We start from the raw sequence: 22,659 nt of genomic DNA, 5'->3' as shown, positions 1-22,659 counted from the left end.
AAATAATATTAATTTACATAGGAAATGTTTTTTCGACTACAGTTGATAAGTTACTCAACTAATACGATTGGTAACTTCATGGTCATTTAATCACATTTTTGTAAGAAACTATGTAACTGTTATTTATTAAAAATATTAAATTAAAAATTCAGATTTATTATTATCTTATTTATTCTAAAATAATTTGGATGATAAGATGTTCCTAATTTAAACAGCACCGACCTTTCCGTTCGTTTTTTACATAGTGCCTGCACTGGCTCCTAAGATTAATTTTGGCAAATCTTAACCACTAATTTACATTAAACAAAAATAATATTACTATTTAAACTATAAATAAAGTCTATTGATACACATTATTAGAATTACCAGTTAAAATTATTTAAAACATCAGTTTCGAGGTGGGAGATATTCTCTGTTAGGCTGTGAAGGCGGAAATCCTGCATTGTTTTGATTATCTTGAGGTCTTCCTGAAGAAAAACTGGGGCCGCTTGGTCTTCCCGATGGGTAACCTTGACTACTTCCAGGATAACCGGGACTGCTTTGTGATGGCGGGAAGGACGTGGGTCCTTGAGAAGGACCTTCTGAACCTGGGCTGCTAGGATATGATGAAGATTGTCCTTGTGACGGAGTATTCCCTGGATACGAAGATGGAATTTGTGGAGAGGGATTGTTTGGATATGAACCAGAAGAACCTTGAGCCCCTGTGCCACTCGGATATGATGATGATCCTGAGCTTCCTTGATATAAGCCGGATGGTGTTTGTGGCCTAGAGTTAGGATAGTTTCCTAATGAATCTTGAGGTCTTGTACTTCCAGGATATGCACCCGATCCTTGGGGTAATGAGCTCCCTTGGTAGTTTCCAGTTGATCCTTGCGATGGTCCAGGTCCTTGTAGGTTTTGTGTATAATCATTATTTCCACCATTATAATTTCCTTGGGAAGATCCAGTTATAGAGTAGTCGTATAGATTTGCGTTAAGTCCATAAAGACTAGGAGCAGAATTACAATCAAATTGATTCCACCAGACGCAAACAAAAACTTGTTGAGAGAAAACTGTTCCATTAGGGCAGAGAAAATCATAAGTTATATTATTAGCACAAACATGGAATACTTGACAACGAGTTTCAACATCGGCGTAGTAACCAGGGTAAGCTTGAGCGTCACACCTAAATGAAGTTTGAGGGATTTCTGATAAAATTGGATAATCTATATCGGGGTTTCCGGGAATGGCTGAATAATCACCTCCTTCATAAGCACCAGTATTATCGCTACTGCTTCCAAAACCCTGAGTACCAGACTCAAATCCAGGAGAACTCGAACCGAAATCTTGTGAACCAGGTCTAGATCCAGACCCAGACCCAACCCCTGGACTATTGGAGCCAAATACAGAATTGCCTGGTCTGCCAGAGTTATCGGGTCCAAAATGGGAATTTCCTGACGCTGTTCCAGTTTGACCAGGATAATTTTGATCTTGTCCAGGATATTTTGAGCTTCCTTGGCTAGGATATCCACCTGAAGATGATCCACCAGGTCTTTGGAAAGATGGACTTTGTCCCGGATATCCTGCCTGAGGGCTCTGTCCAGATGAAGGGTAGCCTTGATTTCCTAGACCTCCTGATGGACCAGATGAGTGACTCGGTGTTGATCCAGAAATAGGGCTAGTAAAGTCTTCATTGTGAGGTCTACCCGGGAAAGAAGGGGATGTTGGAGAACTTGGGTAACCACCAGAAGGTCCTGTAGGTGCTCCCACTGGTCGGCTTGGAGACGTCCCTTGTCCAAATGGAGTGTCGGGTTTATTATACTCGTATCCACTTTGAGCGAGGGTTAGAGCCAGTAACGCTGAAAAGACAAAAAGAAATTTTTAAAATCAATGCACAATACATGTAGTTATGGGATGCCATATCGAAATGCAAAATTGGCGAAAACGTAATTATCTTATGGCGATATATTGTGATTTATAACTGACTTATTTGTTGAATATCACAGAATATACGGTGACTATCACAGAATATATTGTATCTTATTATGGACTAAGGTATGAGCATAAGGTAAGAGGAAGGTAATGCTTCCATTCTGTGTAATTTTACATATTCCGGTATCCATATCATTTTCCATATTATTTACAATCTACTATTGTAAATATTTATATTTTATTAAAGTGACCGTGTTATCTCGTCTCTGATAAATCAAAGGCGAAAATCAAAGTTTATATATGAATTATTCATCAGCATTAGTCTGATAGCTTTTAAGGTCAGAATACTTATTCCTTGTTCTCATTACAAGTGGTACAAGACAAGCACAAAGCGACATCGTTTACAAGATGAGATCGCGTGAGAGCCGTCCCCCATTAGATCGTTTCGCAAGTGATCCACCTAATGGGGAAATTGTCCTTACGTAACGCTGTTTTGGATCACTGTAACATATTAATTATGCGTATGGTTAGCGTTAAAAATAAAAGACTAATTATGCGAACGTACTAATCTTAAAATGGATTTTGGTGACTGATGCTTTTCTATTGATGTACCTATCAATTGTACGTTATGTATACTTGTATTTGGAAAACAATGTGGCAAGGGATGAATCAGATTTTAGATTATGCCTATGGATATGAAATTATGGAAACAATTGAAAGGATGAGTTCCTATATATATATACATATATATATACATATATATATATATATATATATATATATATATATATATATATATATATATATATATATATATATATATATATATATATATATATATATATATATATATATATATATATATATATATATATATATAGATGAATTTATTTGTAAGTGTTCATGATTATATCATATTGTAAGAGAGTTCTCTTTATAATAGAGCGTTTCCAAGGATTTTTATTCCATATTACATGGATAAACTGGGATTTTTGTTTTTATTAATTTACCAAGTAAAATTACCAACAAATCTTCGTAAGATTATTGAAAATATCAAAATTTCGAGTACATAATAAAGTTTTATAAATGCATATATATAATGTTTTTATATATATAATTACTTATTATTTATCTCCTACATACCTACTTAATATGAAAATTTAACTACGATGCAATTTCAATTTTATAACTAAGAAATAGATTTATATTACACTAAACAAATATAATCGATATACTATTGTTTTGTGCTTGAGCAACTAGGCAATTAGGTGCAAGAAGTTTACTGTAAGCCACAATGACCAAATAAAGAATAAAACCAAATTAGTAATACGTTTGCGTGAACAGTAAACTTAAAGTTGAGTATAAAATAGTATAAATTAAATATTCCAAAGTATCTTTGATAATTTCAAAAATGCTGTGTAATGTGAATAAGAAACATGTTAAAAAGACGCGAAAAGCCATGTTGCCTATAGACATGAGCAGTACCATGGACATAACAGAGTATACTGTTTCGCCCATGCGTTGTCATTCCTGAGGACTAAAATTCATTGCCATATCCCATCTTTCAAACTGAAACACAACCATGCAAACACAACAACCAGAGAGAGACTTTGTACAAAAGTCGTTTACTTGGGTACCTCTGTCCTATTCGTGTTTCAGCCGTAAAGCAGTTGTGTTTGCATGGCTGTGTTTCGGTTTGAAGGGTGGGATATGGCGTGAATTTACAGGGTACAGAGGAATAACACCTAAGTCCTCAGGAATGGCAACGCATGGGGGGTATCATGGGCGAAACAGTATACTCTGTTATGTCCATGGTACTGCTCATGTCTATAGGCGACGGTTACCACTTTCCATCAGGTGGGCCGTCAGCTTATTTGACATTCTAAGTTGTATAAAAAAAATAAAAATAAAACTGCTTTACCGTAGAAACACTAGTGGGATAGAGGTACCCAAGCAAACTTTTATAAAAATTCCTACTCTGGTACTATTATTATTATTATTTAGATACTTTAGTATTATTTCATGATTTCTTTCATTTCATGATTTATTATATAGATAATAAAGATTGATGAATGTGGAAGAAGCGAAAGAGGTTTGTTTGAATCGAAGCATTTGGCGTTCCATTGTTTCTGCCTACCCTAATGGGAGACAGGCGTGACAGATATGTATGTATGTATGTATGTATAATAAAGAATGAAATAAAAGAGATCAGTGATTTTGGGCTATAACAAGCAATAACATAAATTAATAATACTTGAGCTTAATTGCTCACGTCAGCGTAATTTTTAGGTGTCGGTCACGTTGTGATTAGGGCTTTTGTTGTTAGTCAACGTTTTGCAAGTGACATTGAGATTGCCTCATGCGATGCGATGGAAAAATCATAATGATCACTGTCCGGTCTTATTGTGGTATAAGATTTGTGGTACCTAAACAATAACATCGGATGATCTGCTAATGTTTTCGCAAAACATTTCGTAATTTGGAAATCTTTTTATAATTGTTGGTAAATCGATGTCCTTGTTTGTCTAGTGGTTTAACGCACCGCCTTGTCCGGCGGTCGTGGATTCGATCCCTTTGTGTCTCTATGTAACCACGTTACACGTTTCATCTTTGTGATGATTAGATCCGTTCAACAGTGAGGTACTGATGAAGAGAGGGATTGTTAGTAATATAGACTACGAGTCCCATTGCTAGAAATATACCCTGTCAGGTCGACCTTCACGTGGAAATTTCCTGGAAACCATCGTGCTGAATTGCAGATGTTCACACACAGTGGGTTAACTGATCTGCTTTTTTATCCTCACCAATCATTCATCACTGGTGCCTCGCCAGTGTATACCAATAGCGCAGGCGCAGGGTTACCATTTCATTATCATCCATTAAAAAAAAAATTACCTACTATAGGTAAAAAATAGAATTTTTAGAATACTTTTTTTTACCACACAGGGGGCAAACGAGTTACCGGTTCACCTAATGGTAAATAACTATCACCGCCCATGATCACCTGTAACACCTGTAACACCAGAGGTATTGCAGTATGCTGCCCATCAATTACTGTTCAAGTTGATTCTGTGAAGCTGAAGTAGGCATTGAATTAATGACTGATTGCAGTATCATAAAAGATTACGAAACGAATAGACTGGAACACATTACACGTTTGTTGTAAGGAGAGGAGCGAAGTTCTAGAAGGGTAGTAATTTTCTTTAGTTACGACTATTTCCCACTCTCAAAGCTGTATATAATGATTGCAAAATCGCCTTGGGTATTTGTAAGTGTAAAATTGTCCTAAACACTAACCCTTTACTTAGAAGTCGTAGCGATTATCGACTCTGTTTCAACGTAGTAAAGACATTATTTCAATAACGATAATTTATAAAATTATGATTGTCCCATGATGTTTTGATGATATACAATTTAATATTGTTTCTGAGAAAATCTGTTATATATTAAAATGTTTATTCTATGGAAATAGTGCATTAGAATATGACTTAGTACTATTGCTACACTTCACTACAGGGCGAGCAAAAAACGTCATGGAAAGGTCGTAATGTCACAGGTTTTTCAGCTTAAAAAGCCCGTTTTTTAATAATAATAATAATGCTATACTTGTTTTTAAATCGTATAATAGTTTTTGTCTTTCTTTAGGTCTGTCTAAATTAGGTAGAGTTTTTGTCTACAATAATACTACATCAAAAATAGTCTAACTTTTTAATTTCATCTTAGCGAGTTTCTATCGTAAGACCACTTAGACTTATATATTTTGTAATAGTAGAATTTTAGAGTTACCTATTAGTTGTAAGACCGCATAAATTCCGCGTTTTATGATTAAAAAAAATTAAGCATCTGTTAAAAAAGAAAAGAGCTTACAAATTAATATTTTTTAATTTATAATACCTAATTAAAATATTACAAGATAAAAAAAAAATGTGGCAAATGTGTTGAAATTTGAATTAGAAAGTGTTAACATAAAAATGCTTTTACCGCAAAGTTTAAGATCTTCGCCACACCGCGGCGCCACTCGTGCACGGCCGTCACGAAATGGATCAAGGAAGCTGTTGTAGCTAGACAACTGGAGTGTTCTATTTGGCAACAGTATTTAGATTAGGCACTTAATTTCTGGATCATAGTGGCCATATTTCCTTGTTCCATTGTCGGAAATTGAAGTGGTTGGGAAGATTCACGATAACGTGCGAAAACGTTCATTTATTACCGGGCGTTATGTCGCTTGCAATTTGCTTAAGTAACGTGGAGCAAGTCTTTTGAAATAGATGCGAGAACGTAACCCAGTCATTAAATGTAGATATAATTCAGTTTCACATTTAGTATATACTCGTTAATCGTTTGGGGCAACGTCAACCATTTATTAAAAGCAAAGATCGTTTGTTTCAGAAGAATGTAAATATACGAGTATATGCAAACCTCAGATCTTTGATCCGATTTTATATATCGCAAAGGACGTGGCTAAGATTAACTACTATTTGGTCGTGGAATTTTACTGTTAAAACAAATTAGCTCTTTTCTTTTTTATGCTTTTTTTATTTATAAATTTAAATTGTACACAAAACACATAGATACAGCTGATAAACCGAATCACTCCGCGTGACGGTGGTACTCGTAAGCTCGCCTCAAGCCACGTTAGATTCAAATATGCTCGGTGAAATATTGTGTGGTATGTTACAGTCAATAAATTCCTATGACTGTTGTGAGCATATTGTTTATTATATTTACTATATTTAATTTTTTTTTATTAACAATAGTCGTTTGTAGTTTATCAGACATTCATTTCTGATGTTCAAAAAATAATTTATTGTAAATAACGTCGTTGGATACATATTTATTTCATTATTATATCATTCATTAATTGTGTACTGCTGATCATAGGCCTTCCCCATAAGAGGGAGTTTTGCTAGTAGATACCATGCTTGGTAGGCAGATTAGCAACTGCAGTTGGTCTTTGGTGATGTTTTAAAAGGGACGCTGTGCCCATCCCTCGATTATTATCTTAGGCACCTGTTATGACAACCACGGAAAAGCAAGGGGTGGCCCAATCTATGCGGGGACCACGTAATATATTTTTATCTAAACCCTTATACTTTACAAACAACATAATATTTAAGCTATTTTATTTTCTTGCCTACTGCTATAACAGTTACACAATGTCAAAGTCATCATATGAAAATTATTGAGTAAAAAAAAGGAAGTATTTATTTCGCAATATTCATAATAGTTTGTGGGACTCTACACGACTACTCTACAGTCTTTTTTACTTTATTACTGAGCCGTTTCTTGTTTACAATAATAGTTTTAATAGAAATGTTGTCTTTTTAAAAGATAGGTTCGAAGTGTAGTGCCGGTATGGAATAGGCTACCCCTTCCTTTCCCGAGGCTGTTGTAGAAGGCGACTAAGGAAACTTTATGGTCGAGGGATTGGCAGCAACATCCTTCTTTAAACATTACCAAAGTCTAATTGCGATTGTCAATTCGCTTGTTAATCGTGGCAGTTATTATTAAATAAATGATAAAAAGATAGCTAACATATGAGTACTGAGCCATTTGATCTTTACAATATTTTTTCCTAATAAAAAACCTACTTTATCTTTTTAAAAGATATGACTAATATTCTGCGTGGGGCACTTTTCTATAAAAAAAAAAAAAAAAATCCCTGCCTGCTTCAATTTTAAATTCAATGACAGACAATCCATGACCTATATTTTAGTTTGCTTATAACATGTTGTAACATGCAATTTTTAGGGATGTTATCTCTAAAAATTGCATGTTACATGTTGTGTGCGATTTACTCAAGAGAATTTTTCCTCTACGGACAAAATGTCCGTCGTCCGCACGGACTTTAAAGGAACCTAAACAGCGTTATTATTTTTTTAACAGCCGTTATCCGCTACTTTATGGTTTTATAGTCATAATAGGTCTATACTCGTAAACTGCAACTTTGTCCGCCATATTTAATTAATCATGACATAACACATTTTATGTCCATCTTTAAATTTATAATTGCCGTTTTCCCAATTTTCAACAGCCTTCTTCAATGATTTGATCATTGATGATTTTTTTTGTAATTGCCAGATTTACTCATTCTTTTTTAATTTTGTCACGATTGAAGTTTTTAAGTGAGAAAAAAGGAGTAGATTCTCAATTCACTTTTATTTTTTGTATGTACATTGCACGATTTTTCCCTCTATTCTGTATCAATTATGTGTATTATTTTTGCAATAAATTTGGATTCATCCTGGATTGACTTCATGTTCATTTTGCTATAAATAGGGATTTAATTCATTTGATGTTTCTTTAACTCAATAAAATATACTATATGGAATAATTAATGTCTTAAATTATATGTAACATCTTATCTAGTATAGAACTAAATTGTAACCTTTCGTTTTTCTATTCTAAACCACTTTAATGTAACACTGCTCTTGCTTCAAAGGTAGATTGGTAGAGAAAAGGCTGTACACATATCTTGTATATTTTTACTGTTTATTTCAGCCGTTAACTGTCCACTGTTGAATATTAGCCTTTCCCATAAGAGGAGTTTTGCCAGTAGTTGCGACGCTTGGCAGGCGGGCTGGTAACCACAGTTAGGCTTTTACATAAGTTTTAAGAGGGACGCTGCTTCCTATCCCTTTACCATATGCTCCCTTAGTCGCCTCTTACGACACCCACGGGAAGGAAAGAAGTGGTTCATTCTATGCGGGGATCTACACAGCGTATCTACATACATTGTATATTAGGTCTTTTGATGTATTCCGTATAAAATATGTACAGTAAAGGTAATACAATACAATACACTACAATACATATCTTGTAAATACTAAAGAATAAATAAATGTTATTAGCAAAAGTTTGTCCTTGGTTGGTTACGTTTTATTAGTCAATAAAGTCTAAATAAATGAATAAGTGAATAAAAAAAAATATTAAAGTTATACATTGATTATAAATATTTTAACTGCAATAACCTACACTATAACCTCAAACACTTCCTGTAAAAGCCTCAACTATTCTTCTTTATTTAAACATCATAAAATTGAACTTATAAAATAATTACTATATAATAATCAATCGCTATATGTTGAGTCATCTAATTATAAGTGGCGTATGAGTCCGCCAGACACTAATAACCTGAGGTCAGGTCACAATATCAGATTATGTGGCGTCTGTTTTAGAAAAGTTCGTAGACGGATGGCTATAGACACGCCTTACGACCGAGTTTTGTTTTTAATGCAGATTATTAAAGGTTAGATAACAAAATTGGCAATGTGAAAGGTGATTTCGAATATCAGAGAGGCAGTCTTCCTTTGTGTATTAGACTAGATTACACTTCTGAAATAAAAGCTTTAATAGTATTATAATATAAATAAAATTAGTCTCACTGAACATACATAGTGTCGTCTAGTCTCAAACTAAGCAGGCAACTGTTAGAAATACTTTAATACATTTACTTAAATACAAGGAATATTTAATAAGTTAATAATTAAATAGTTTACTTCATAAAAAGGAAAATATTTTGAACATCAATGCTTGTATTATGCGAGATCGAATCTGCAGCCATCGGAAAATGTGGCATAGATAGCATAATTTTATTTCTGATATAAAAACATCATGAAAAGTTGTTCGAATTTTCAAAGCTTTCTTTATCTAAAACCTTTTTAAAAAGAGTTAAATCTTAAAAAGGGGGGTAAAGAGGTTTCTTCAGGCAACGCACGCGTAATACCTCTGGTATTGCAGGTGTTCATAGGCTACGGTAACCACTTACCATCAGGTGGGCCGTATGCTTGTTTGCCACCTCAGTGGTATAAAAAAAGTTTGTTCAGTCAATCTCAATACAGACCTACCAACGAACAACATTTTATGTTTGTATTACACTAGTTTTATCCGCACCTCGCATGCGTGAATTTTAGAAATTGATAATCATTCCGATAGAGCCATCTATCTATCCTGATACTGGCGTATCATAAAATAATTGTGAAAGCCACGTCCAATTTGGTACAATAGTTCTTTTCAGACAGATAAAAATAAAAAAAAAAAATTTTGGCTTCTGTTGCTTCTATTAACACCTCTCATTTATTTTTCTTCTTAACTTTCTCCTATAGTTAATCTACTAACGTTAGTAAAAATAAATGAATAAAACAGGGGTGGTCAACCGATCGATCGCGACTAATAGTCCAGTCGATCGTGGAAAGTCAAAACATATTATATTTTGCTAATTTAGCGGAACGTGCTCAGACGCAATGCTTACACTAATATAAATAAATAGTTACTAAGATTGATAAATGTGGAAGAAGCGAAAGAGGTTTGTTTGAATCGAAGCATTTGGCGTTCCATTGTTTCTGCCTACCCTAATGGGAGACAGGCGTGACAGATATGTATGTATGTATGTTACTAAGAATAATTTATAGTCTTATATTTTGTCCTTTTAATAAAATAAAAAATACTATAATACAATATAAATGTGTAATAAACTATGTTGTTTCATTTGAGACTTCAAGAAGTATGTAATTGGTAGATCACATAGGGTTTCGTCAGTAAACAGTAGATCTTGGGTCAAGACAAGTCGGTCACTCCTGGTATAAAGAATAATGAACAGTTGAAGCTCATCTCTGATTGATGTTTGATCAATTAATAAACTTTAGGTACTATAATGGAATGTGTAAATGTGATTTGTCATTTTGTATAATAATCGATTACGTTTGGTTACGTTTGAATCGACTCTAATTCGTTTATCAATTAGAGGTGTCCAATTATAGGTATGTGTAAATAAATAGAAATTATAAATAATAAATAGATTACGCAAATGATTTCGAAGGCATATTGCAAAAATCAATCTGTAGGTACATCTATTTGACAATCTTTATGGCGTAGTATGTTTTGAAATGTGTTCGTTTGTTTGTAAGAAACATATACCACAGATACAATTAATAGATTAAAAAAATAATTAATATGCCACTAATAAATAGAAAAGATTAGATTTTTCGTATATTTGTTTGCCATGGATAAATTCAACAATCGATATTTGAAATTTCTTACTACTTTTTTCTTTACTACATTATTAGCGAGTAACATATGTTTTATTGTATATTTAAAATACCGTGTGAAGTCGGGGCGGGCCATTAGTATGAACACATTTTTAATTAATTCAAAATTTTTCAGTAAATCTTAAGAATCAAAAAACAGACTTATTTATTGTAGTATATGCTTCAATACAAAATGCAAATTCAAAACATTTGGAAATATATACAGGTATGTACTTAGAAATTAAAAATTTGTTATATGACGTGAAAAAAGTACGTTAGACGCACCATTATTATTTCTCATCACCATTATTTACAAGCTAAATAAAAAATATAATTATAGTATGTCTCATCATCTTACATGTTTATATTTTATAAAATCTCCTATTTAGTTTATAATAGTTAATGACAAAGAACTTGAGTTTTGTTCCATTAAGTAACTTAACATTTTTTGTTTTTTTTTTTCTTTATATAGGAAACACGTAGTTATATTATTATCTATACAACATAATGTGTATAAAAAGATGTAATAAAGAATTCCGCATTGTGACAAAAAAAAATAATCGTTGTATAATTTTAGAGATTTTTCACAATAACAATTTGAGATAAAAAAAAATAAGTTGTTATATCAGCCGTTAATTGTCCACTGCTGAACATAGCTTCCCCGGGGGGAAAGGGATTGTTACTAATGGAGACTGAGAATCCCATTGCTAGCAATATACCCAACCAGGTCGACCTCCTCGCGGTTCCCCCTGGAAACTATCATGGTTAATTTCACCCTTTACTGGTGCTCCGCCAGCGTATTCCGTTAGCGCAGGCGGGGTTACCATACCATTTTCACCCATCAAAAAAAAAACATAACTTCCCCTATAAGGGGGTTTTGCCAGCAGTTGCCATGGTTGCAGTGTGTGCAAGTTGCAGGCGGGTTAGCAACCGCAGTTTGACTTTTGGTAATGTTTTAAGAGGGACGCTACTGCTCATTCTTCTACCATAAGCTCCCTCTAGTCGACACCCATGGAAAAGAAAGTGGTGGCCTATTCTATGACGGTCTCTACATGGCTATATCAAATAAATTCAGGTTAAAAATTTAACCTGAACTGAATTAATGATCAAAAATTCTAACTCTTTTATCATGGGATCTAACATAGAAACTTTCGGTCCCGAATCAGTGTTGACACCGCCAAGTAATTAGTTGTGATTTATTTTTTAGTCATGTTCATATAAAATTCACTTATATTCAAATGTTGTTTATGGAAATTTTACAATAAAATAAAAATAAATTTACAAAAATATATTAATTAAGATTATAATGTATTTAATAAAGAATGAAGAAAACTAGCTTTTTGCTGGCTACTTTGTACGCTTGAGTTTTAGAAGTAAGTAAACCTATATAGACTAATTCTAAATGGCATATCAAAATAAAACATATATCACATTTTAAATTAGACCTTCTGTGGAACACAACTATGAAAACTGTATCCAATTTGGTGAAGTAGTTTTTGCGTGATGCCGGAATAAATTTAAAGACAAACAGACGGTCAGACAAAAATTCTAAAAAATATTGTTCTATTACGTCTATTGGTCCACCCCTTTCCTATCCCGCATAAGTCTAAGGGACTTATGCGGGATTCTTCTTATTTACCAATTTCCTTTAAGCATTTTCTACGGCTCCTTCCTTTTTTTCTTAATTCTTTCCTCCATACCGTAGATGGCTGAAACCACCGACAAATGCATTCCCAAAGAGGGTTGACGTCAGGCAGGCGGCCATAAAACTAAGCCAAATTTTCTTGTAATATGGATAAAAAATATATTACGCCGACCCAATAAAAAACCCCTTATAAAGACCCAATATAAAGGACCTTTATTAATTTTTTCTTAAATATTTTCCCATTTTTTTTATACAACTTAGAATGGCAGACAAGCTGACGGCCTACCTGATGGAAAGTGGTAACCGTCGCCTATAGACATGAGCAGTATCATGGACATAACAGAGTATACTGTTTCGCGTTGCTATTCCTGAGGACTCAGGTGTTATTCCTCTGTACCCAGTAAATTCACGCCATATCCCACCCTTCAAACCGAGCCATGCAAACATAACTGGTTTACGGTTGAAACACGAATGGGACAGAGGTACCCGAGCAAATGACTTTTGTACAAAGTCTCCCTCTGGTAACATCATCGTCTGGTTACAGTTTTATTATATTTAAATAACACTGGGGTCTTATGAAGTTATGTACTCATATTGTACAATTGTAATAGAACTAAGTCACTGGAATTTTTTGTATATTTACGCAACATATGCCTTATGAATAATTATATGAGAGTATGAATTATTAATTAAGATAAATATGAAATGATCTTTTTTATTAATTAAGGTATGCCGTGTGGTCCCGGCAAAGAGTAGGCCAACCCTTCTTTTACCGTGTGTGTCGTAAGAGGGCACTGAGACAGCTCAATGGTCGAGACATGGGCAGTAGCGTCCTTCTTAAAACACCACCAAATCCTAACTGCATTTGCCAATCCGTCTGTCAAACGTGGCAACTACTGGCAAAACTCTCCAATGAGGGAACATATATTTAGTAGTGGACAGTTAACGGCTGATATGATGATAAATGTGAATAAAATATGTTTTATTCTGATACGCCATTTTGGTATCTACTTCATTGAATTGTTCAACTTCCAAAATCCATGCGTACGAAGTTACAGGCAAAAACTAGTTATGAATATTTATGAAACCTATATTTTTGTATTAATGTCCTAGTCTAGATGGATAAAAACTATCGTTTTGTATCAAGGTCATTCCCACTGAATACAATGACATGATGTTATAAAAATACGCCATCTATTTAAACAAAAAAAAAAAAAAACAACAAATACGAGAATGATATCAAGTTACATAATTTGTGGAGTTCTTAACGTCGTAGATAATGTTTTATTAAATAATTCAAACTACTTTAAATTAATTGATAATTACATAGGCGTTTTGAATTAGGTATTATATTTATCTGTGGTATAGTATTTTTTCTCTATGACTTAAAAAAACTGTAGGTCACAGCTGAACATTTTTTTTAATCAACTTAGAATAACAAACAATCTGACGGCTCACCTGATGGAAAGTGGTGTCTGTAGAGTGTAGAAACATATTTTTATGTTTTTTTGTATATTGAAAAAATTTTAAACTTACGAATATATGAGGTGCCTAACCTATTATAAGCTACCGGCATGTTCATATGGGCCGCTCAGTACCCAAAGCTAATTGTTTTTTTTTTGTTCATTGCTCGTATTTTACAAAGAAGCTATGTATGTATATTTCGTTATATGGTCTTATAGGCATTTCACCTTATCTTATTAATATTATAAGTACGAAAGTTTGTAGGATGTTTGTTACTTTTTCACGCGTAAACTACTAAGCGATTGAATGAAATTTTTTACACAAGTAGGCTATATCCTACGTAGCACATAGAATACATTATTTATTGACTAGTTGATCTAGCGAATTTTGCCTAACATTCATAATATTTTTTTTTGTATTCTTCTATTCGGGGAAGAGACGAATCCAACAAATCATAGATCATCAAAATCTATCCAACCGTTCTGGAGTTATTTGTAACGCCTGAACTAACCCAACTTTGTTTTATTCATATAGATTCACGCAGACGCGAGCGAGGAACTGCGGGATACAGCTAGTTATCAAATAATTGAAAAATTGGTGGAGTGATAATAACAATAAGTATTAATAAGATGGCTAGTGTTTGTCATTTGCACGGAAGTATATGCACATGTTATATAGGCGTTAATTAACACATTACCAGCTCTTGTAATGCATCTACTGTTTACCATTATTACACCTAATATCATTGTTCTTTTGCGAAAAAATAAATTAAAACAAGACGAGACTACGACGCGCAACAAATACAGTTATCTCACAGTATTTAATGGGCAATTAAATTCCTTGGCCATTATGTCATAATACATCTTATTATATGAGGATCAGCATTAATTAGCAAAAAAAAAAAAAATTGCGTGTATCATATAAATTATAATTACAGAGATTTCTAATGCATGTAATAAGATTTTATTGCTGGATATGAGGTCCACTTTGATGCACGAGGAAAGACAAGTTATTTTTTTTAAATCTATCCTGATTTCGAAATAGGTACTAGGGCGAAAAAGTCGCATAATGTAAAGGTTTTGTCTATTACAAAACTTTGAAGTAGATGTATATACAAAGGAATCTGAATGAATGTGCAAAAATATATAATATTTAGCATAAGGAGAAATTTCCAAGACGTTTATTGTTAGGTACAGAGCAGATATTACAGAGGCTTTTTTAATTAATACCTATTAAAACACAAAAAGTTTTAATCATTTCAAATATTATGGTGAAACAACATAAAAAACGGCTCATTTTATATTAAAAAAATCTAAAAAATATAAATCTATACAAAAAAGTAGTTATTTAGGTGGGCCATTTAAAAAAATCTAAATGTAATACCTATTTTTCCACGCAAGCGTATCAAATGCTTTTGTTGGCAAGCTAATATAAGGTTACATATTGTGAGTTCACTCACTAATCATGTCAGCTCGGCTGTATCATCAATCATCATCATCATCACCACTTGTAACAGTGAAAGTTAATTAAATAATAAAATTGGTATAGAAATTAATGACCCCATTTAATGACCTTCTCATCAACTTACTAATTTAAGTAGAGAAATTAAACAAAAATAATACTTACTGCAAAATGTTAACGAACGCAGCATGTTGTCGGTGCTGCTGTGGGGACTTAGACTAAACCTGAAAAAATAAGGAGATATTTTTAAACCTTATAGATTAAATCTCACTACTGTAGTTTTGGATAGGCGGTAGAAATATAAAAAAAAAAACTATTCACATTTTTTTTTATCGATATTTATGCTAATTCTAAACTGATTTTGGTATTTTTTTTGGTATAAGTAATCTCATATGAACATTGTCACAAGCTTAAAGTATTTTTTTTTTATTTCCAAACACAATCCTTAATAGTCCATCTTCTCTATCAAAGTTAACTTTTTAATAGAGTTTAGTAAAGTTGAAACTTAATGTAGATATGATATCTTTAATAGATAATAATTTGGTTTAAACTTTTATTTAGAGGTAAGTAATGGAGTTAGCATGAAATATGGAAGAGGGCATGGAAATAAAAATTGTCCCAATTAACTTGTTAACTGGATAACTAGCAGGAAATTGAATTCGTTTAAGATTTATCTCACAGATTGCGAATGAGAAGACGCACGCGCATAATGTCTATTGTTTAAAACTTAACTATTAACTTGATTTAAATAGATAAATTTGATAGCAATCAGTTGAGCAATAACTTATTTGTGATAACACTGCTATGAGCTCATCGTTTTCGTGTGAGATTTCCAAGTTTTGTTAAATTAGGTTAAGAATTGATGTTTTTAACATTTATGTTACCTACTAGAAGGACACTATATAAAACAAATTGCTTCAGTAGGTATCACTCACTTATTAATTTTTATTTAAACCTGGTATGCTTCGTTCCATTTTCAATTGACAACAAAAAGAAGTAGGTTCCACATTCGTTTGTTTTTTATATTTATTACTTTAAAGTCCGTCAGTTACACACCTATTTAGAAAGATTTTTTAAGGATAATTTTTCATCCTAATAGCTATTTAGAATACCTATCCGAGTCTCCAATGTCCTGGTTACGTATTTTAAAATATTACTACGCGTATTATAATTCCGTAGCGGAATTAAACAAAGTAATTCTAATCAAATAACCAGTGATATGGACATCTGCAAAATAACACCTAGTCCAGTAAAATATCTACGCTTTTTACTATTATATAATAACCTACTATATAAATGCTGTGCATGGATTTTTTCTATTGAAAGAAAGAAAGCAAGAAATATTTTTCTTCAAGCAAACTTAGATTGAAGCATTTTTGAATAGTCATTCTTTCATTACCGCCTATTTGGAACGCATTTTCAGCCAAGAAGAACGGGTTCTTGCCTGTACTTCTTCAGCTGTTGTTTTTTTTTCAAAAGTTTCCATAGGTAGAAGATATTAGCTTATTATAACTAGGCATGGGTTTTTTTTTATCGGTGAAGATGGAATGGTAACCCCGCCTGCGCTATCGGTATACGCTGACGGGGCACCAGTGAAGGGTGACAGATGAGGATGATAGCAGGTCAGTTGGTCCATAGTGACCAACTGAACAAGAATTAACCACTATGGTTTCCAGGGGGAACCGCGTGGAGGTCGACCTAATAGGGTGTATTGCTAGCAATGAGGTTGTTAAATCTCATTACTAACAATCACTTTCCCCCCACTAGGCATGGGTTATATCGGTACAGCTGCGATATCTATTTATTGGCTTCATCTAGACATTGATGAAGGAAAAAATAGGACATCACCCATTTCAGTATCGCAAGTACTAGCCTGATATCTATATTAATTTCGATAGGGCTCTTCGTTTCCATATTTTATATTGAATAACCGATTTTGTATATTGGTTAACCGAAGAATTTAATATTTAGGTTATTGGACCAATTTATAGATAATATAACTACAATTTATATAAATATTGCTATAAATTAACCATCTTTAATTATATCTACTTATTTGGAGTTTTTATTCTTTTATTTCTTGCATTGTACATTCTCTTTTTTTGTCTAGTCATTAATGGAACGATATTTTATAAAGATCATAGACAATCATTTACATTTTTTCATCAATACTTTCGTTAACTAATTCGCCATTTTTACTTTCATAAAAAAAGTCAATTTAGTCGTTTAATTAACGAGTGTAACATACAGAATTATAAAAAAATATGGAACAGCACAGATAAATCAAGATCATGATACAGACAGGAAGACTTCCTTCCACAATATGTTTCGAGTATAGATAACAATGCGCGCAAAGAAAATGATTAAATTCACAACATGTGAGACAATCTGCATTGTCTACATTATGCATTAGTTTGCAAAAACGAGGCTATTATTGGGAAAAGAATTTTAATATGGTATTGTCACCAAGTTTTGTTCATTAAATGTACCTACACAATATTTGTGTGAATAAATACTATTATTTTTATCTGATATGTAAATTAATGATTCTTAATGTTATTGTACTTTTTTTTTATTTTTTATGTGGATGCTTCGCGATATTTCCGCTAATTACAAATCAATTTTGTCTTTGTCAAGACTTTTTCCGTACCTTAATTTTATATTCTACATTAAATGGTATCTATAGTTCTCCTTTCCACTCAGGGTTTACTGGAAGAGAAGTCTTATAGTTAAACTCGCCTGTTTTACATATTTATTGAAAATAATTTAAAACAATGCAATCTTATTGTGTAATCTTTGCTATCGAATATCTTTTATAAAAATAATTTATATTTATGTAATCTTTGTGTATAATAAAGTATAATATAAATAAATAATATATCTTAATTCCTTTTTTAGATAAAATAAAAAAATATTGTTATTTTATTTTATTACTTTTACTTAATTTACTACTGTTACTTAATTTATAAAAATTTACGATAATTAAATCATATTAAAAAAATTGTTTCGTTACCATCCTTAAATTAAATATTTTCTATGAAAATATTTACAAATTGATTTGTCATAGTAAATAGAGTATACAATTACGCGTAAGTTTTTAAAGATATATTTAATATATTACTATACAAATAAGATTACACTTATTATTCGGTATTTCGAGATATATGGTAAGAACCTATATATTGTTATTGGTAAATATTTAAACTGTATCTAAAATACTCTTAGATACATATATGTACTTTATGACTAAATATATCTATATATTTAATGGCATATGGAATGGGAAACAAGCTAAGGCCAGCCTGATGGAAAATGGCAATGGTTGCTTATAGACAATAACAGCACCGCAGGCTTAATAAAATAAATATACTGTGACACATTGTGATAAATATATCGGGGATACCGTATCAATAATACTGAGCCATTCCTAAGAACTATTGTTATTATACTAATTAAACTTTAAAAAAAATAACACATTTTCTCACAGTAAATTGCTCACTCTCTATACCTATATTGAACCTCAACAACACTTTCGATTCCATTTTTGAAAAGTACACTTCAAATTTTGAATTTCGAATAGCTTTTTTCAAAATGACTCACCGTGTGCGTACGGAGCGATAGCGCGTAGGCACGGACTGCGGCGATGATCGCACGCGCAGGCTTTTATGACCGTTGCTATAGTAACCACCACCGCTCATGAAGGGATGCCTTCAGAACAGAGGGCACAGTGTTAGTTGGTTTGCAAAATGTGTGTGCCAACTTTAGATGTGTGGTTAAAGCTTAGTGCCCTACGGTTAAATTAAATAAGGGAATACCTACTTACATTGTGGTAAAACTGACCGGTTTTGTTGTTCGAACCAAAGAGAATAAATACGTGATACCTATCTCAATCTATATAAAAGAAAAAACTAGGCGTGTCTTTTGATTGAAAGAGAAGAACTGATAATCCCCAATTAGAGTTAGTCAATTAGAGTTTTTTGTGTGTATGTTATTTATGTAACAGTATCTTCATTAATTTTGAAACTTTAAAACTTTTTGAATTCCACAGAAATTACTCTCATATTGGTTTCATATTAATATTGTAAAGACAGCAATTGTGGGATTTTTGCGGAGCAAAAATTGTTGTTATAAAATCAATTTAATATAATTTTCATTAAAGGACTTTAAATCGAAGGTGACTCAGCTACTATATATTAGATATATTTATATTATATTTATATATATATATATATACATATACATATACATATACATATATATAGATATGTATAATATAGCGTATGTGTTAACCTAGTCCATGTGTGAAATTTAATTTTCTTATAAACATTTATATTTGATAATCTAAGATATACATATAAAGCCCACATTTTTAGAGAGTTTATAGGGATAGGATAGATATGTTCTGTCCCAATAAATCCATATAAAGTCGCAGTTTACGGCTAGTTAAAAATATTATTACAAAGACCTGTGTAGGTATAATGGCCAGTTATTTCCCAGTGAATCTTGTACATTTTGATAAGACTATGTGATTAGACGTTGCTTTCTATTGCTCTAGTTGGTCGATAATTCGATAGCCATCGCAATCGAATGGAATTCGGCAATCGGCATCAATCCTAGATGCATCTCGACATCTACAAATGGCTGGCGTCTGTCGATCTGTGTGCTTATGCTTGTTAACCAAGTGATTTGACAACGAAAGAGCATTTCAATACGTTATTTCTATGGACTTTCCATTTGTACCTTTTATGGTGGCTTAGGAATAGGGTGACCGTCCGTAAAAACAACAAACCAGGATAATAATACCTACATCAAAGGTGGACTTCAAATGAATCATTTGCATGGATAACTCTATCCCATTAAGGGAAGAGACTGTTAGTAATGCCTCTAACAACCTTATTGCTAGCAATATACCACATGTCGACCTCTACATGGTTTACCTGGAAACCATTTTGGTCAATTTTTGTTGAACTTATCACAATAAGCTAACTGACCTGCTTTCATCCTTCTTTATCATCTCCTATTTGTACCATGCGTGTTCTGATAGCGCAGGCAGGTTTACCATTCCATTTTCACCAAAACATGAAACTCTATCCCAATTGTGTTTCTATCGCCAAGTATCTACTTTTCATATATATAACACTTTTTATATATCTTACTATCTTAGACCTCTGTTAGTAATAAGAATTAGCAATTCCATTGCTAGCGATATACCCTGTCAGGTCGACCTCCACGTGGTTTCCCCTGGACACCATAGTGATTAATTCTTGTTGATTTCATCACGATAGACTAACTGACCTGCTTTCATTCTCACCTGTCATCCCTCACTGGTGCCCCGCCAGTGTATACCGATAGTGCAGGTGACGCTACCATTTTATTATCATCCATTAAAAACCTTAGACCTCAGGAACCATTAGCGTATATTGTAGGTATAAATAGTCTACGATAACATGTCACGCCCCTCTAACACTTTACTTTAATGTGTGGGACTATATACGACTACGATGCTCTCTTTGTGAGGAGACGTCTCCAATAGTGGTCCTTGTAAATATTTATATTTACGTATTTTTAATTCTTTGTATTTTGCATATATGGCTATATCTACATAAGAAGTAGTATAATGTCATAGGTGACGATTATCAATTTCTATCAAATAAGGTTTCACCTTTTTTGAAATTCTTAGTTGTGTAATGTTTTTTCATTAAAACCTGAATATGTTCGAATTTAAATATTGCAATATAATTTAGAGCGAAGCTATATTTTCCTCGTATGTAAAAAAAACTATTATAACTTCACATATAAGAATGGGAACAAGTGCGGAAGAGTAGTGGGATGTTACTGGATTTCTGATGCAAGAGCAGAATTTAAAATTAAAAATTACGTTAAAATTCCATTCTGAACAAGGAGAATTTCGATGAATTTCGGAAGGATGGTGACCCTACTAGAAAGATTTGTGTTTAGATACCGTCTTCTGAAAATTATAGGACATAAAAAAAACGTGAATAACACAGCAAATTATAGAATATCCATATATCCCACTATTGGGACGAGTTTCTTTAAGAAGAGAATAGTGGTTTACTACTAGCACCCTGTTCAGACTCTGTTAAAAACCTATACCGTTCGGTATGGGATTTTATTTCAAGATTTTCTTCTTTCTTTGGTGTATTGAGTTTTTTGTTCCCTAAGTTATCTCTAGTCATACGACATATTGGGAATGGAAAGAGGTATTGTATTCTGATTTTTTAGTCTGTTACATTGGCTGAATTACAGTACATCAAGTCACATGAATTCCTAAACTTTTTTTACGTAGGCAAATTCATCATGGAGATCCACTCATCCTGGGAGAGACGACTAGATACTGCTTGACTTTTATCTGCTAAAATCCCACGGTATGTCGTCTCTTCTCTATAGTGTCAGGGCCACAGGTTTGCTGTCGCAGTCGACTGCAAACGTGGCCTCTCTTTTTAACATAGAAGAAGCACTCTTTTCTCCAACTTTAAGGGAACTTAACTCCAACTTTACTAGAACACTTACTGCGCACTCCATACTTTAGATTTTATTTAATAAGCAGTAGAGGGCTGTTGGATATGGCCTATTCTTGGTTAATAAATCTAGCCATTCGTTACATTATATTATGAAACTAGGACCAGCCCCCGTAAGGTCTCACGTACGAATATTATGCTACATTGTACCTACGGTATTGGTAGAGCAAGGTATCGCAACATCTCAACTTTGCTCCGAGCAGCTTTATATCTTAATAGAAGCTTCTGCCTTAGTTTGTAGCTAATTGAATACGTTAGGCAACCGTCATATATTTCTGAAGATGCGGCACGAATCGTGACCGGTTTATTTTATCACTCAACTGATTTTGTCCGTGTAAGTCCTAAAGTCTAAGATCTTAGGCTTGTATTTTTTAGGTTTAAAAATGGAAAGGATTTGATTTTAAAATCATACTAATGATATAAAATTCTAACTAGATGATGTTTGTATATGGGAAACATTTAAGAAAAAATAATATGAGTGGTCTTAATAAGGTCAATAGATACCGTAACAATAACTTAGAAATTTTGTCTGTTTTTTTTTTATACAACAACTTAGAATGGCAAACAAGCTGACGGCCCACCTGATGGAAAGGGGTAACCGTTGCCTATAGAC

The 22,659-nt window shown here is 32.9% G+C and overlaps 1 protein-coding gene across 1 annotated transcript; it reads right to left on the bottom strand.

Annotated features, from left to right (window-relative positions):
- Positions 1–4: 4 nt before the first annotated feature.
- Positions 5–19,182, bottom strand: LOC113520234 (pro-resilin-like). Its single transcript, XM_031914735.2, has 3 exons — positions 19,108–19,182; positions 15,673–15,731; positions 5–1,838 (listed from the first exon to the last, which is right to left on the bottom strand). The coding sequence occupies exons 2-3, from the start codon at positions 15,695–15,697 to the stop codon at positions 388–390; spliced, it is 1,476 nt and encodes a 491-aa protein (XP_031770595.2). The 5' UTR covers positions 15,698–15,731; positions 19,108–19,182; the 3' UTR covers positions 5–387.
- Between the last annotated feature and the right edge of the window lie 3,477 nt (positions 19,183–22,659).

The sequence above is a fragment of the Galleria mellonella genome, unplaced genomic scaffold (genome assembly GCF_026898425.1).
Source record: "Galleria mellonella isolate WM207_F2 unplaced genomic scaffold, CSIRO_AGI_GalMel_v1 utg1267, whole genome shotgun sequence".
Taxonomy (NCBI): Eukaryota; Metazoa; Arthropoda; class Insecta; order Lepidoptera; family Pyralidae; genus Galleria; species Galleria mellonella.
The sequence above is the reverse complement of the archived record's forward strand: the minus strand, read 5'-3'. Positions and strand labels throughout refer to the sequence as shown.

What these genes read in the sequence shown, in the direction of transcription:
- LOC113520234 (XM_031914735.2), bottom strand. Translation starts at nt 15,697, where the DNA reads ATGCTGCGTTCGTTAACATTTTGCA. An exon ending in GCGTTCGTTAACATTTTGCA is followed by an intron (nt 1,839 to 15,672) that starts GTAAGTATTATT and finishes TTGTCTTTTCAG; the next exon opens with CGTTACTGGCTCTAACCCTC.